At 38.1% G+C, this 18,680-nt stretch overlaps 1 protein-coding gene and 1 pseudogene across 1 annotated transcript in view; one reads left to right on the top strand and one right to left on the bottom strand.

The window, feature by feature from the left end:
• Nucleotides 1-3,992: 3,992 nt before the first annotated feature.
• LOC114615382 (vomeronasal type-2 receptor 26-like) overlaps nt 3,993-18,680 on the bottom strand; it is a 36,724-nt gene continuing 22,036 nt past the window's right edge. The window contains exons 4-6 of the mRNA XM_028761121.1: nt 15,826-16,038; nt 12,660-12,783; nt 3,993-4,885 (exon numbers count right to left, since the gene is read on the bottom strand). Coding sequence (XP_028616954.1) covers nt 3,993-4,885; nt 12,660-12,783; nt 15,826-16,038 — 1,230 coding nt within the window. The remainder of the gene's footprint in view (nt 4,886-12,659; nt 12,784-15,825; nt 16,039-18,680) is intronic.
• Nucleotides 8,432-8,547, top strand: LOC114615426 (annotated as a pseudogene).

The raw sequence follows: 18,680 nt of genomic DNA, 5'->3' as shown, positions 1-18,680 counted from the left end.
ATACATGTATTAATATTATGTGTAAATTCAATTTTTGTAATTGTAAGACATATACAATGAAAATGGAATCAAATCTGGACAGGAGAACTAGAGGACTGATAGGAGGAAAAGCTGAAAAAAAGGGACTGAGGTCTTGAGGAAAACCATGTTCAACATGAATATGTGGTTCTATGAAGATATTTTAAAAAAGATACAGTGTCTGCTGTCTCTAATTCAGGGCTAAGGAGCAAGGGAAATACAGAACATACGTGCCCTGTACTTGAACTCCAACTGAAATTCATAAGGCTTCCCATTAAGATAGAAGCTGATGTCTGAAAAATACAGGTCGTATTTTACCAAATGCTTTTATTAGAAATGAATATAGAATTGTATTAAGAGATTTGGATGCTAAAGTTATTCATAGAGATAATCGTATGTTTTTTTCTCAAATAGAATATAAAATTGAATTTAAGAGATGTTAATTATTGAATAATATTTATTTATTTATTTATTCATTTATTTATTTATTGTTATATCCTGTGATGTAGCAGATAGAGACCAAGGAAAACAAAATGTTCAAGGATGAAGCCAGAGAACAACCATGAAAAGGAAATATTAGTTTAGATATAGAGGAAGCCCAGAAAATTCAGAAAGGATAAAAAAAGAAAACTAAATTTATATCATTGTGCAACTGTAGAATTTCCCAAAAAGTATAAATTACAATCTGATTATCATGTCAGCGTAAGTTAAAACAAAATGTATTTGTAATTACAATGTGATAAAAGTTAAGTGTGATGGCTAATTAATTTGTACAAATTATATCATTTAGATGCTGTAGTTGAGGCCCCTATTATTGAATATATTTTAGAAATAATTTTAGTAGGTCCTGAAAAATCAATGTTTCTTCCTACAATAATGTTTATAAATTGAAATTCTAGATAATTCATATGTACATATACCAGTAGACTCATCTAGAAATAGAAGAAAATTCACTTGCAATAGAAAAATGATAAAAGTCCTAATTCCTATCAAAAGGGATTCTGGTGCTTGTTGACATAATTTTATGTAGAGAGATTTAATTTTCATCAGTAGAAAAGATTGAATATAACTACATTCTAGATCACTATATGTGTAAACTCCTAAACCAAGCTTAGGAAAGGCAGCAAATCACAAAATACATAGGGTATGACATATTTACATAAGACAAGAAACTGACAAACTTTAGCAATGTATAATTTAGAAATAAGACTTAGTATCTAAGACAGAGCAATGAAATTAAGAAGACGCTTACAATGAGGCTTCCCTCAGGAGAATTGCAATGAAGGGAACATGTTTGCAGAAGGGGAACAGATGGCTTCAACTACCCTTATATTTCTTAAGGAAAGTGGTACAAAATGACTGTTTATATAGTGAAAAAATTTAAAGAATTTATGAGAGTTTATGACATTATTCTTCCATCTACTTATAAGTCAAAATCAAGTAAGAAATTTGTATTAAGAGAGATCACTAGATAATACATAGTCTCCATTAACCATGTAGTGAATGCCACAGTGTGCCCGTGTACAATACACTTGAATATCTGAACATTTAATTAGAAACATATATTTGATATATTGATAAACAGTTACTTAATCTTTCAGAAAAGCTCCAACCAGGATGTGAGATTCCTGCCATCCATCTGGAACTGCCCCTGAAGTATACTATCTGTCTCTCAGTGCTGTGCTTGGCATGCAACATGATGGCACATGGCTCCAAGAGAGAGACTGGATCTAGAAGACAGAGACTGGTTTCTCTCTACTCATGCTCTTAATCTGCCTGGCAGTCATTCAGAGAGGATAGCCTTCTTCTTTAAAGTGGTACGACTTCTCTAGTGCGTAGTTCAGACAATGTCAACACAAGTGTTTATATGCTCATCAAGTACATTTTGAACAAACTTTATTTTACCCATACTAAAGCCAATTCCAATGAAATCTTCTGTGCTGCTTTTATGGCTAAATAGATGCAACTCAGTCCAATATGATCTAAATTTAAAAACATGAAAGATAAGCAATCATTGAGAATCAAAATACCCTCAGGATACTTTATTCTAAAACATAAACAAAACCGCATTGGTCATGTAACCATTTCTGAGCATATTTTTGTTTACAATACAAATGTCATCTCCCCTTTCCCCATTTCCCCTCCCTAGAACCCTTATCCCTTCCCTCCTCCTCCTTTATGCTTTTTACCATTTTATACCATTTTAATCATATGTATGTATTAAGGTCAGTTCTAGGTTGAGGGACTAGCAATACATTAGATGCAAATAGTCAAGGAACAAGCAAGACAATAAACATAAATAGTCAAAGAAAAAGCAAGGCATTAAACCCAATTATGTGAACACTCCCGTGATCACTGTTTCTAAGGGATTACCCAGATGAACAAAGTATCTGAGCCTACTTCCCTGTCCTAACACAAGATAGTTTTTATGTCTGATGCCTACTTCCTTGTCCTAGCCTAAAATTTAGAATCCTGTCTGAAATTACTTTTTTTGTTCTAGCCTAAGATTAAGATTTTTACCTGAAATTATTTCTTTGTTCTAGCCTAATATCAGATTCCTGGCTGAAGCCTACTTCCTTGCCCTTGGCCATTAACAAGACTGAGCCTGTCTTAGGTCATTCTGGCAAGAATGCCTTCCTTATCCATCATGGAATATGCATTATCCAAAGCAATGCACTTCTGTCCTAGGTTGATAAGGCTCTGTACAGAATCTTACCCATCCTTGACTTGCCAGCCTGTTAATTTAATAACTTTGTCTGTGGGTCCATTTTCAGGTTGAAGCCATGTACTTTAGCTGCCAACATGTTGATGTTGTTAAAGAGAAGCTTTAAGATGATGGGCAGGAATAAAAGTATTCCCAAGACAAAAAGGGCTAGCATGATCAAGCTATATATGCCATTTTTGAAGCTTGACAAAAATAAAAATACTGACCTCAGGCCATGGGTAATTTTATCTGCAGTATCTACTACTTCAACGTCTGAGCATATTTTTGACCAAGGCTGCCACCCATGAGAAGTCCTCCCACTGTTGCCAAGCACAATTTGAATTTGACCCTTGGCATGATTTGGCAATCATGTTTAAAGCAAGTTCTTGGCTAGATAAAAGAAAATACCTGAAAAGCCACATGGTCTAGGATGCATGACTCCACCATTCTCCATGTCTTGTAGACTCCCTGGCTTTATACCTCTTCTCTTTACCCAAATCTACCATCAGACACATGCCCTCCTTGAGAATAAAACTGAAGGCATGTGAATGATATTTGTTTTCACTGGGTGAACCTGAGGAAGACAATGTGAAACCCAAACTGTAGTAGAGAACAGCACTTCCCATGAAGGCTGTTTGCTCATGCATGAGACCCTGTATCCACTAATGAGTTAGATATCCTCAGGGTAAACATGCCTGTGTCTCCCCTGGGACTCTTTCTAATCTCTCATCTATGTTGTTCCACCTGAGTATAGAAAAGAGCACAAAACTCTCCTGAGACTCTAAAACTTATATTCCATATTGTCTTGTTTGTCAGACCTTTCAAAAGGGAGAAGCAGAGACCATGAGCTTTCTGCCACAGAACTCATGGTTACTTTAAAATTAATTTGTACTGATTATAAAGAGTCGCCCTGAATAAGACTAACAAAGAGGAAACACCTTTTTAAGCATCTGTTAATTTTGTTTCTAAACAAATTATTTTCTCTCACTTTATCTTTTCCAGTCCTCTTACATTATGTTAAAAATAATGAAAAAATTATGATTTACAGACACTCACAGAAAGATATCTCTAGTTGGCAACTATCTAACCTGTGTTGGCTTTTTTCACTGTGAGTGGTTGTCTCCAATGATAGCAGGAACATTTGATCAAATAGCAGTTGCCATTATTTAGTGAAATACATTGACTTCACATTACTCATTTGAATCTTTATTTCTATATTGTTCATTTCATGTTTCAAATCACAAACAAGTCCTTTGCCTTAAGGAGGAAGTCATTTAAAGAACTCCTGTCTTGAAAGGCCACCTGACCTCAGTAGGATCACATAGCATTTGGGAAGAAATATACAGCCCAATAAGCCAGCACTAGAGGCCAGAATTGAAAGAATCTCTACAGCCACCATGGTTTTACCTTTGGAGCTCAGGTAAGCGGGTACAAAAGAAATCCACACACTGCAGAAAACCAGCATGCTGAATGTGATTGTTTTTGCCTCATTAAAGCTGTCAGGTAGCCTTCTTGCCAGAAAAGCAACAAGCAAGCTGAGACTGGCCAGAAAGCCCAAGTACCCCAGAACACAATAGAAAGCAAGGGTAGACCCTTCATTACACAAGAACATGATTTGCCCAAACTCTGACTGCATGTCAACATCAGGGAAAGGGGGATATGTTCCCAGCCAGACTGCACAGATGCACACTTGAATGATGGAACCACAGCAGACTATAGCATTTGAGAGTCGGGTCACCATCCACATTCGTAAGGTGCTTCCTGGTTTGATGGCTTTGAAGGCCACAACCACAATGAAGGTCTTTGCCAAGACTGCAGAAACAGCAATGGAAAATGCAACCCCAAAAATCATTTGTCTCAAGACACAGGTGACTGTGCTAGGTTGGCCAATGAATATTAATGAGCAAAAGAAACAGAGCATTAGAGAAACTAGGAGGAGATAACTGAGATTTCTGTTATTTGCTCTGACAATGGGTGTGTTCCGATAGTGGATAAATAATCCTAAAATCATGGCTGAAAGGGCAGATAAACAAATGGCCACGGAGACCAGAACAGCTCCCAGAGTATCTTCATGAGACAAAAATGTCATAATTTTAGGGAGACACTGATTCTTCTCCTTATTTGGATACTGATCTTCAGGACACTTGATGCATTCATCCATATCTGAAAGGGAAGCAGATTGGTTTGTTACATTCCACCTATCACTCTCCAGATGTAAGTATGGGGACATATATCTTTTGCAGAACAATTGTTGAATTTTCAAAGAAATGCTTGTGGTTTTATTCATTGAGTCATAATACTGAAAAACAATAGATAAATAAGTGATTGTTTTTCATGAGAGAAAAATACAGATACACCGTATCCATTTTATATTCAAAAAGCAATTGGACTTGAATAATATTAGAAAATCAGAAATCTAGAAGTGATGTTGAGAGGAAATCAGACAATATGAAAGTTATATTTGATTACATATGAAAGAAAAAAAAGATCATGTTGAGGCTTTTAGTTTTTTTCATTTTGTTCCTTTGTTTATTAAATATTTTTTTTATTTGAGAATATTATATATGTATATCATATATTTTGATAAAATATACCATGAATTTCTTCCATCTGCAACTACCTCTCTCCCTCAAACAATTTTTTTCTGCCAAGTTTAGTTGTTTATTTTTCCCATTAAGTTCACTTAATACTGCCTTTATGCATATCAATATAGGGCCATACACAATATCATGTGAAGCCTATCAGGATCACATATCTGAAAAGACAAATGAACAAACAAACAAACAAACGAACAGCTGACGATTTTTCTCTAGCAGCTATCAAGTGTCAATAGAGTCTATCTAGAAGTGAGTTTGTTGATCCTGTTCTCCATCCATTCTAGGATTTTGTCTGACTTTATTTGTATTGATCTGGGAGTTTATGTGCTCAAGGACCCTGTCATGTCTGACAATTTCTGCTTCCCTATAGATGTCCTCTCTCTTATTGTTGCAGTCTTTCTGCCTTCTCTCCCTCAATGATCCTTGGTGCTTTTATCCATGCAAGCTCTTGGTTGTTATTGTGGAAGGTGCCAGGAGACATCTAGAAGAAGCTAAAAACTTGCAGGTGATCTTCTTAGATGGTTTTAGCATAGACTGTAAAGTAAACACAAATTTGTCCTTCTAAACAAAACCGAAGAAATTACATATGAGGAAAGATTCCTGCTATTAATGATTTTTCTGTTATTATACATACACATAAAACACATATACACGAACACACACAAACACATATACATCACCAAGTATTAGGCCTTTGGTGGAGATTTCTGGAGATTAATGAAGATGTACTCTTCTGTAGTGATTCTATATAGACAAATAGATGATTTCTTAACTCTTGATGATTCTGTAAGAATTACTAAATTTAGACTGGCAATTATTTAGCCCCATATAATAGGACTGCTATTAAGTCCTCTCTGATATTAAAACTTCAATGAAAATTCTGATAGCCTTCAAGTGTCATCAGTTAATTGATTCTGAGATAGAAAGCAGGCATTTATAACTTAGAACACATTCTCAGAGGTTGTAAAACAATAAACCAAGGGTCATGAAAAAGGAACTAATGATTTAGTGAAAGTACAGAAGACAAAATATTGATTGGGTTTATCTATATAAAATGTCAATAATAACTTAGTTACAAAAATTATGGAGTTTATATTTCAATAAACTTATAGTGCGAATGACAGATAATGAATATTGAGTTCTAATGGATAGCTATGTAAAAAAAAATCCTTGTTGTAAACTTATAATTCAATTTATGATTAGAATTTATATTTGAACTTTTAATGAACTTTTGTAAGAAAAAGTGATGGTTGGAAAAAACATTGGAATGAATACCTTGTAGGCCACATTGACATTAAGGCAGGAAGAGAGAGCAAGATAGAAAGGAGAGAGACAGCAGAGTAGAATAACTTAGAAATTAAAAGGGAAGTTAGAAATTAAAATGGAACTTAGAGATAAAGAAGAACTTTTGAAGAGAATATTTTTGGAGGAGAGAATTTTTGGAGAAGAGCTTAGAAGTAGAGATTTACATCACTTTTCAGAGTGTATCTTTTTCTTCCTGAGGCTTTCCCTAGCAGGCTGGTTGTCCTAGCCTCTAAGTTACTGTAGATATAAGAAAAAAGGCTACTTTAATTAATTTCCTGCTGTTTTACTATGAGGTGCTAAATGTCAGAGGCTGCAGTTTCTGGCCTCAAGAGGAACTGAGAGAGGCAGGCCAGCTACCACTGCAAAGTAACTTAGACATAAAACAGGGAAATGTTTTATTATTAAAAAGCAAGCCTAAATACCTCACAAGAACAAGTCTTGCCCCTCCATGAAACTCTTTCTCACCTCAGCTACCTCCAAGAGAGAACAAGACTGCCAGAGCTGGCCTCTGACAGGAAGTCCTAGAAAGTAAACTTCTTAACATTTACTGAAATTTATGTTTAGAAAATGTGCCATTTCTTTTGTTTCTTTGATTTCAATTTTACCAAAGGATGTATCATTGTTTTAGAAATAATGCTGAAAGAAATATATTTTAGGTAATAATTTTTCTTAAAATAAAAATGCTCACTATGATGACTTTCTTAGTATCTTTCCTTGATTGAACTCTGATTAGAAATTTATTAAAGGAAAAATAATTTTGTATTTTACTATATATATATATATATATATATATATATGTATATTTAAGTTACCTGAGTTTCCAGTTTCCTGAACTTTTACAGAACAATTTAGTTATTTTCTACACATACTGTCTTTAAGAAAGAACACAGTGTAAAGGTAAGTCTTTGAATATTTAAGACAAATGAGGTGGAATGGGAAGTTTTATTCACTAAGCTTAGATGATATTCACTCTGAAAGACACTTGAATGGGACCCATCTTTTAATTAGAAAAATAATTACAGCAAGGCACCATACTGCACACCTGTAATTCTAGCACTCAGGAGGACTACCAGCCAGCCTGGTTTACATACCATATTTCTGGCAAAACCAGAGAGATTTTACAGTGAGCCCTTGTCTCAAAAGGAAAGAAAATAATACAACAGAAAATAAAATAAAACAAAACAAAAGAAAACAAAGGAAGGAAGGAAGAGAGGAAAACAATTGTGTATTCAACTATGAGTTTATATGTCATAAAAAATTTTCTAAAAATACCAGTATAGTATTGATCATTCTACAGTGTTAATTTCTCTTTCAAAGAGTAATTCTAACCAGGTATTTCCAATGGTATACATACACAGGTTGTTTTCAGAGATAGTTGTTTCTTCATGGTCATGATCTAAACTCAATGAGCTATCAGTTCTGCTCATTACCTCTTTGATTTTAAAGATATATCCTTCTACACATTAAGCTACACATTAGTGGCTTGAAGAAAAATGGTCCCACTGGGACTCCACCGCAGTGGCCCTAAAGTTTTCCCAACATTGGTAGATGTAAGACTATGAAGAAAAAGAGATTCAGACATATATATTTAGAAGCATTGAGCCTTTTGTGGTAGATCAGAAAATACTGCTATGGGGTGAAGAGGGAAAGATTCCCACAGCATATTAGTTAAAACTAAAGGCACCTTAAAAATATGGTATTCCTAGAGAGTATGAGGTAGATATATTTTCTTGTCTTTATATCTATCAATGCATTACTTCTCTAAGAAAATGGTGGTATTTGAACTTCATCAGAGTACAGAGCAAGGCTTGCTCCTATAGGGGTTGCAAGTGTGGCTGCTGTGTCACATCTGCATCAGTAGGTGGCAGAGAGGAGAGACCAAAGGCTACCTTCAGTGTTCTGACCTATGATTAGCCTAACACTCCTTGATGAAAAGAGAGGTTGAGAGACTGCCCTTCCAGTGTTACAGAGACTTAAATGGTTCTCAGGTCCTGGAGCAAGCAAGAGACTAGAAGGACCTTTTCTAGGACTGAAGGACCCAGTCCTGATGAGGAGGGAATTCATGATGTCCACCAGACTAGTGCTATCTTGCCTAGACAGTGAGCTAGCTTGAGGACACTGAGATGACCATGAGTCCTGCATTATGCAGGCCTGGGGAGGAATGGCAGACTAAGCCAGAGACAATGCTTGCCTGGCACCATAAAGCACAAGTAGGCAACAGCTTATGAGACCACTCCTAAGATGACTTCAGACGCTCAGAGACCCAGGGTACCACAAAGAGGAGAAATTAGGTGATAGAGAAACGGAAGAGAAAGAGAATAAATGGCTGTGGAGACAAAGAACTTGCGGGGTGCTGGGCTGGGAGAAGCAGCTGGGTACCTGGTTGAGCAAGTCTTGAACCCAGGACCTTTATCTGGACAGCAGGTGTTCGGCTTTTGCCCCCAGGCCCTGGTTATTTTCATTCAGCTTCGGCCCTCCACAGCCCCTCCCAAAGAGAGGTCTATGACTATCAGTCACAAGGAACAGTGCCTCAGGCTCTCTCACATGTATATGAGGTATCTCCAAGCTCTCAGACCAAGCCAATAGGCGTTGTCTGCTGCCAGACCTTAACCCACCCTGAAACTGTATATAAGGACTCTATTCTGGAGAAGTAAAAGGTATGTTTGAGAATCATCCTGGTGTCCGAGAGTTTCTGTCACAAGAGCTGTAACACTAGAGCTGTAACACTTGGGGAGAGATCTCCTCTCCTGGAACCTTCCTGGGGCACCAAGCTGCTTCCTTGACAGCTAGCTGGCTTCCTATCGGCCCAGTCTGGGCTGGATCAGCACTGAGAGACAGGCCTGGCTGGAGACCAATGGACAGTGGAGACTCCGGCAGAGGCAGCGGCAGAGATGGTAGCAGACCTTCCCTGCTCTCACTCTGTTTTCAGCAAGGAGATCATCATGGGACACCCTCCAGAACCAGGGACCCACAAGAACTTAGGCAGAACTGGAGACTTGAGGTAGTGAGAAACAGCCATCAGGGTCAAGGTGTTGCCACCTAGAACTATGATTGTGTCCTGGCCTGTGCAGCCATTGGCGGCCATATCCAGTTGTACGTCCCTGCTGCAGCAGGAGTCTGTTACAAAGACCAGGCTGATATCCCTGGTCTGAAGAATTTCCTAGGGACATGTTTGTTTCTAATGGCTGTGTAGAAATGGCCCCACCCCTAACCTGGACATTGTGGGAGTGCTAGCCCTGGGATCATGAAAACAGGAGAGCTAACTCCAGTTGCAGCTATATGCAGTACTCAGGAGTGTGGGCCCTGCAGACATCTAGAATTACAGGCAAATGATGTACCCCACCGTGGAAGACCTGGCCCTATCTCTTGTCTCTGCAATGGGGTAGATGAGGGAGAGATACACTTCTCACCTTTTGTCCTTCACCAGCTGCAGCACTCAGGAGAAAGATCCCTGTACCACCTGTGGGCAGCACAACAGAGCTGACCCTGGTGGTGGAGTGTGGGGCACAGCTGAGCAAACCCCAAGGGCATGAGCATGGCAGAACTGGCAAGCACTTGACTGCCATGCATTGACATGGGTAAGGGAGAGATGTTCTCTTCATTGCCTCTTATGTCTTATGATATGTAGGAATGCTGGCCCCAAGGTCATCACAGCAGAAGAGCTTTCCCTGCCCTTACCTGTTGCAACATTCAGGAGAACAGGCCTTGTGCCTGATCAGCACAGTAAAACTACCCTGGATGTGGGGGTTGCGGTTGAGCTAGCTCCAAGCGCATGAATGTGGGAGAGCCAGTTCTTCCTCTTACCTGCTGACCAGTTGTGCAAACCAGGAAAGACTCCCTCACATCCCTCTTGTCCCATGTCATCTATGGCAGACAGAAGAGCTGGTACTGGGATCATGAGAATGGGCGAATTGGTCACATTCCTCACCAGTTACAGCACTTGGGAAAAATAGGCCCTAAACATTACAAGGGCAGCAGGTTTAGACCTGTCCTTTCTAGTAGGAGTTGCTGTTATGCTGGCCCTAAGAGCATGAAAGTAAGAAAGTTGGTGTTTTGATCAGCTCTGATAGTTTTCAGGCCCAGATACATTGCTTTGAATTTGCTCACTCCCACCTCTACCCCACTATGAATTGTTGGAGTACATGAAGGGGCTGGTCCTACATATCCAAAAGTACAGGATCTCATGACACTGGACAACAACAGGATATCTGAGAGGGGTCCCAGTGAGGTTCCAGTGTTAGTAGAGTAACAGAACACAGAGGCTCAGAGCAGACCAGCAAGTCTTTGCAATGAACATCAGCAAGCACAGATGAGTGGACATAAGGGTATAACATGGGACTCACTGTGAAGCATTACAGCTTCCACAACAAGACCTTTTGTTGTTGTTGTTGTTGTTGTTGTTGTTAGTGGTGGTGGTGTTGATGATGATGATATTGATGTTGTGGTGGGGGAGGTTACAAGGGTAGATTGGACACAAGGGGGTAGGAAGATGATCAGGATTGGTTTATATGATGTGAAATTCAGAAAGAACCAATACAAAGTCAATAATAATAACAATACAAGTATAAAGAATAAGTACTTGGTAGTGCTTGTCTCTAAGTCCAGCACTCAGGAAGTAGTCGGGATGACCACTACTTTGCTACCCAAAAAAGCAAAGAACATTATTTTACATAGACTTTTGTAAGTAAAGATTTCATTCGGGTGATTAAAATGGGTGTGACTAAGCACCTGCTTTGAAATAGATGTTACATGTGAGGTAATGATACAAAAAAACTGGAAGGCCCCATTGTTGCTTTGCTCTGGGGAGAATTTGCAATTAGAAACATTTTGAGGAAGAAGTGACAGCTGGACAGTCAGAGGACAGTAGAGAGAGCATCCACATATAGCACTCACAGCCCTGCATATCACATCACTCATCCTTTGGGATCTCTCAGGGCTTCGTTGTACAGTGACCTCATGCAAGCTTATAGTATCAGGGAATACAAAGTGAGAGCTCTGGCAAAAATCAAAGTAATTCCAAAGTAATGGTATTAAATCACAAGGCAAATATAAAATTTACTGTTTCTATTTTTCACCATAGGAAGTGTCTCAATCACTGATCTCAGGGTACCAGGGACTCAGTGTACCAGATTCCCAGAATCCCAGAGTCCTAGACTCCCATGGTCCCAGGGTCCCATGGTCACAGGAAAGGAGTGCTGTACCTGCCATCAATGTCACTCTGATATAATGTTTTAGCAGTTTCTCTTATTTGACAAGTCTATACTTTGTCTAAGCTTTCTCAAGGTTGTATGATCCTAGCAATTTATGTAGTTTCTCTGAAGTATAATTTCCTTGTAAATAAAATGTTGACTATTATTAGTATTTATTGTAAGCATGAAATAAGGTCATGCTTTGTAATACATCTCATAGTTTAGGGTATACCGGGAGGACTAATTTTTTACAGTTTACAGAAAGCACTCACTTTACTCATTAGTACAGCTACAGCTGTAATAGATACATTAGTGAAAATCAGGGATACAAAGAAAAGAAACTTAAAGTCAATGCAGCTGTGCAGAAGACAAAACTTGGTAAGATACAGGAGCTCACTCCAATGGTCTTAATCACCAAGGAGGATGAGCCTGGAGGATTGTTACAACCCAGGAGTTTGAGACCAATGCATACAGCGTATCAAATAAAACAAATAAACAAACATCAGTAACAAAAACGTCTGAGTCAAAATCAAGAATTTTTGGTTTTTGTTTAGTTTTTGAAGACAGGGTTTCTCTGTGCAGCCCTGGCTGTCCTGGAACTCAATCTGTAGATCAGGCTGACTTCGAACTCAGAGATGAACATACTGAGAGTGAGGATTGAAATATTTGCAACCTCTACCCATCAAGAACTTGTTTTAAAGTTAGATACATAAATGTAACTGTGTCTACAGGTGATGCACCCCTATCCCATCATGCATCATTTCCACATTCAGAATCATTTCTAGAAATGTCCACACTCAGAACCATTTCTAGAAATTTCCACATTCAAAATTATTTTACAAATACCTGTTTCATTTGCAATCTCTCCATCTGGACATGGGAGACAATCAAAACAACAGAATGGTTTCCCTTCAACAGGTGTTTTCCTAAATCCAAGTGGACAACTTTGACTGCAAACAGATACAGGAGTCTGTACAGGGGACACAAGAGAAGGGAAGGCAATCAATACATGATATTCAGTATTAGCATCCAGATGGCAGATTTCAGCAGGTCTTCTGTAGACTATAACAACTAACAACTACCATGCTTTTAGAGAGTGTGAACACAAAGTGTCTCTCTCTCTCTTTCTCTCTCTCTCTCTCTCTCTCTCTCTCTCTCTCTCTGTGTGTGTGTGTGTCCTCTCTCCTTTCTCTCCGTTTGAATGCTTGCTTTATTTTATTTCATTGAATTGCTAATTTTTATCTAGCATATTTTATGATATTTAATACAGTTTTAAGTTTGCATATATTTTGATTATATTCTCCTTCCCCTCCTCCAAGTGTATTCAGATCCTCTCCTCATCACTACTCATCCAAATTTAAATTCTGTCTCAGAAAACAACCCAAAATCCACCCAAAACAACTAACCACCCAAAACCTAGAAGATAAAAAATAAAAGCATAAAAAGAGAAAGAAAGGAAAACAAAACCCCAAACTGTAACCAAATAAATGTGTGTGTGTGTGTGTGTGTGTGTATTGTGAATTCCCTTCTTGTGATTCCCAACTACTAGTGAACATGAGACCTGCCTTGGCATGGTTGATATACCGAGGGTCTTCCATTGGAGAAAACTTATTTGGTCTCTTGAAGACCATAATGTTCCCCACAACTAGATATCACCTCTTTAAATCACATAACAGAGATGCTCAGGGTGAATGGTTCCAACAATAAAGGGATGAATGTGCATATAGTTTTAAATTTAAAATCCAGAAGTACCTGTCGCAGGATATTTAATTACACTGTGAACACACACAATCAGATTGTGTTATTTATTGAAAAAAATCTGGTTTTAGTTGTGGTATGACTCCGACCTTAGAACACATCTTTAATCCCAAATAAAAAGGTCAAGTTAGTTTGCAGAAGGAAGCACCCATGTTTGAAAGTAAATTCAAATTGATGAGTAGACAAAGTGACAAATCAGAGAAAGATTTGACATAATGAGTCAGAGATAGGATACATCAAATTCTTGTAAGAATAGACAGGAAAGAGAGGCAACTTGCTGGGGTCCTAGCTCCTACAGTCAGGTACTGAGGTGGGACACAGTGATAGATGAAAGATAAAAGTTGAGGACCTTTGGGCATTAGCTCTCTCTTCCTGGTCTGGGTTCCAGAAATTGATGGCTTCATGTGATTTAACTCTCTCTTGTATTCTGGGGGTAGAAGCTGGCAGTTTTTGGCAATTAACTTTATTTTCCTCTTCCTATGGCAAAAGTTGATGACGTTTTGAAATTGACTCTTGTTGACAGTAGCAGAGGATTAAAACAAACACACATTGGGAGAAGCAGAAAGGGACTACACCAAGCTTTTATTTTTGCTTTCAGTTCTTTATAGCTTTTTAGTTAAATAGTCTTCTATGTTAGAAAAGAATTACCTCATACAGAAAATGTTAAACAAAAGGGAATTACAGCAGAAAAGAGATTGTAAATTCAAAGTGGTATTTTATTATATGAGCTCCTTATAAGTTCAAAGCAACAGTTTTATATGGCCTTGCTTTTTCACAGTGAATACCTGTGGCCAATTTCTTGGATCTAACATAGAATAAATATCTGTTCCTTGATCATTAATTTGTTCCAATCCTCTGTTTTTTGTCTTTTTTTTATGCTAGCACAATTAGTCCATGAAACATGAAGGTTTACAGAGCTCTATTTGCAATTTTTATTCCATAGGGTACTTGAGAATACATGTATCAAGCTCTATAAAATCATTATCAGCAATTAGGACATCATCAATTCATCTAAACAGCATTACTACATGAAAGTCCATTTTCATATTGATTCTACGGTGAATCTGCCCAGCAGATTAGGTAAGTACCCAGGAAATCATTAAGCTATGTAATAGTGGCAGGAAAAAAAGGATGCAATCCTGAGTCAAAGTCTCTGTGGTCTTTACCTCTCAGAGTGTGCCCATTGTAGCCACACAAAAATGTGGGCTATCTCCAGAAAATTTTCTTGCTTACCATAACCTTTCCTAGATGTCTTCTGTTAACAATGTAAGGGAACAGTACATGAGGCATGGGGGTAGTAGACAGAGGTGTGGGGGTAGTGGGTAAAGGTCAGGCTGCAGAGAGAACAAGCTAGATGCAGGAAAAGACAGAACCAGCTAGAATTTGAAAAGGAGCCAAAAGATTTGAAGATATTGCCAAAATTAGCATGAGGCCAAGCAGAGCAAATTTAATAAGAAACTGAGAGAAGTCAGATTGAACCAGTCAGCTTAGAGAGGAGTTATTTTTAGAAATAATACCTTAATATTCTGATAGCTGAGTTGAATCATCCAGCCAGAGCTCAAAAAGAAGTACAGAAGGCAAGCTTATTCAGCATTAAGTCTCAAAAGCTTTAAACATTCGAGGCATAGAATACACTGTAAGGAGTCTAGAAGCTTCCAGAAATAGGCCTAGGTTAGCTAATAAAGGCAGTAAGCCTTGGAGATGACAATTAAACATCAAGAAAATAAAAGTTATATATACAAAAACCCATTTGCAGAGACTATTTTTGTCCACATGACTTTATTTTATTTCTGTACCAGAGGCAGTTACTTCCACTAAAGACCTGATCTCTATGATCCATCTAGAAAACTTCCCATGGTGTTGCCTTCGTTTCCTTTCTAGGTAGCCATGGGTATAACTGATCATTACAAGGATAGACCATCTGAAGAATTAGTCCAAAATAAATCTGTTCGTCTTTCATTGATTCTTTTTTTTTCCATGGTTATTCCAACACTCCTTTAATAAATCTAAATATATTTTTAATTTATATTAAGTGTCCTTTTTAAATATACTGTAACTATGTTGCTTGATTTACTAAAATGTTTTTTGTTTACAATTAAAACTGCAGGCAGAAAGTTCTGGTATTTCGGCATTGAAAAGGAAAATGTAAGGGCACTCTCAGCCTGATGGCACTCAGCATGTTAACTGTTAACCCTGTTCTCTGATGAATTCCACTCTGAGAACAGCAAACAGCTCTGACTTCAAAGATACTCACCTGACTGTGGTGTTCACCCCAAGTTATGTGTTTGTAATTTAGGGAAAAATGTTGAACACTGTGAGATTCAAAGACAAACTCGCCAACCTTCACTTGAGCTTTCATACCGCTCTGCAGAGACTGGTAATTAAAGATGTCAAACTCAATTGGTGAGCCTTCCTTGTTCACGTCGGTGTTTCTACCAAGTTGACCATTTTGTAAGAATGGATGCAGCTAAAAGAGAAAATATCATTTAAAACTTGCACTTTAAGTCACTAAGATGCAAAGAAACCTGGTTACTTTAACTGCCCTCTCTTTCACTAAGTGTATGTACCTGTGACTTTCATTATTTTTCTACTTATTATAGGGCTAATACATGCCAGAAGAATGGCTTTATGTAGACATTAGCATAGTCATACGCTATTTATCAACACTATTACCACTATTCAAATTTGAAAACTGAGCTTTTCTCAATGGCTCAGTGATGAAATGAGGAATCTAGCCATCAGATTCCATTTTTTATAAACAGCAATTACAGTTTGAATGTGGAGTTTAAACATTTTGCATAATAGCTTTTTAGGAATAATACCCTTTTCTTTCACTTGTGATAATTCCAATAAAATAAAATTTGCAGCTTTTAAACATAAAGGTTATAAATAAGGAGGAACAGGAAAGCAGGACACACGTTATTTAGAAATGGAGAGAACTGTGTGTTGGAGAGCTGCAAAGATGGATGGGAGTCACAGAGAATAGATTGGGGGTAAGTTAACTAAACTTAAAGATATACGAAGAACTCACATTAAAAGCTACAACATTAAGCCAATTAGAAAGAAAATATAATTTAAGAAGAGATTGAAGAGAGGTATTACAGTTTATTATGTAAAAAAAGAGAAAAATCCCTACAGCAGATGAGTATACATTCAAAGTTAGTTAGGAAGCCCTCTAAAGTTCTCAAGACTATGCAGGTTATGATCACTGCCTTTGATTACCCATAACAAGCAGATAGAAAGACTCTAAACAAGCAGATAGAAAGACTCTATTGCTGAAGACACCACATACCCAGGCAGCAAGATACAGTAGTGAGGCTGGAACTAAGCTGAAAATTTCCACCTTGTCATTTGTTCTGGTTGTTTTTGTTATCTGTCTGTCTGGCATTGTTCATAAAGCCAGAAGCTACACTTTAAGATTCTGGGTAAGAAAGTCAGGAGAAGCCTTTACCAACAGTGGACCTTACATCCTATAATACCAACTTCCCAGACACAATGCACATACTGGAGTAATGTTAGCACAATTTTTATGGGGATAAACAACTGCTTACTGACTGTATTTGAGGGCTTCTTTACAAGAGGAATTCATGCCCATTACTGCAAACCTCTTAGAGGTCCATGTCTGGAGAGATTAGAGGTCCTATGGATGGGCCTACTACATCTGTTTTGCTAAGAAGGCATATTATTAACTTGCCTCCTACATATTTACACACATAGAATAGTGCTATTGTTAGGTTGTATCAGAGAACTTTCTCTTTGCCTACAATATCAGTGCTTGAGGAAAAAATGACTATTGATTGCTCATATTGAAATGGGTCAGCCATGTGACTGTTCCCAAAGCACAGGAGATACTGTGAAACAGGGGATCGAGATAATGCAGGAAAAAGATCCTGGGGAGGAGGTCCATGAAATGCTGTGTTTTAGGTGTAACTTGGTCATGGCATTCATGAGCATATGGCAGCTAAGTTTGCCTGTACAGAACCAGCATAAGATTGAGCCAATAAAAATATTTAACCAAAGATGAGGAAGGGGGATAATGAGGTCCTCACATGGACAAATTAACAATGAAAGGATTATGGGGGAGAGGAAGTCATTGTTGTCAAAGATTTTGTCACTTTTGAGTTCCTTCTGCTCCGGTGTGTAACTGCATACTCATGCCCATATGGAAGGTCCTGTGGATCATAAATCCCATGGGTCATAAAGAAAAACAAAACAAAAGACATGAATGTAGGTAGGGGCATGGTGGGAGGCTGGAGGATCTGTGAGGATAGAGAGAGACAAGAGAGAGAAGAAAATGGGTGTGAACAGAAGGTATTGTGTACTTGTATGATTGCATGTAGCTGTCAAAGAATAAATTACTTTAAGAGACCATGTAGGATCCATATAAAAAATATCTACCTCTAACCTTGTAGTTTAAAATAAAAAAGAAAACAAACAATTCTCTGATGAAATAAATTATTTACTTTTAAGGTTGAATCAGCAAAATCATCTTCTGAAAGTGAAGAGGAAATGAATACGATCTGAGATAAAAATACACAAGAGTAAAATTTTTGTCATGTCCCAGCTTTGTAGGAATGTTGAAGGAAACTTTCAGAGAAAAGGATAATTATATAAGCTAGAAAATGAAACTGACACTTCCAGTTTACATCTGTGTCTGTGATCTGACCCTGTGTTACAGTCCTCAACATCCCAATCCTGCCCAGAAAAAGTGTGTCTCCCAGGCATGTTGACAAAGCCAAACTTACAAATGAGACCGCCACTACAGACTGAATAGTTGTTCCAAATGAGACTTCCCTGAACCCTCTGGACTCAGGAACCACAGCACAGCTAGGGACACAATACTTCTGGTTTCCATCTATGCCTGGGAGACTGACCCTGTGCTATAGCCCTCTGCACCCATATCCCACACAGAGAAAGCTTAACCCCAGGGAATGCTGACACACCAAGTCTCCCAGGCTCACAGAAGGGACAAGCTCCAGTCAGAAACAACAAGCCCAGCAGACACCAGAGATAACAAGATGGCAAGAGGCAAGTGCAAGAACATAAGCAACAGAAACCAATGCCGCTTGGCATCAGCAAAACCTAGTTGTTCCACCACAGCAAACCCTG

This window comes from Grammomys surdaster, unplaced genomic scaffold (assembly GCF_004785775.1).
Source record: "Grammomys surdaster isolate TR1022 unplaced genomic scaffold, NIH_TR_1.0 126660, whole genome shotgun sequence".
NCBI lineage: Eukaryota > Metazoa > Chordata > Mammalia > Rodentia > Muridae > Grammomys > Grammomys surdaster.
Note: the sequence above shows the minus strand (reverse complement) of the source record. Positions and strands in the feature narration are given on the sequence as shown.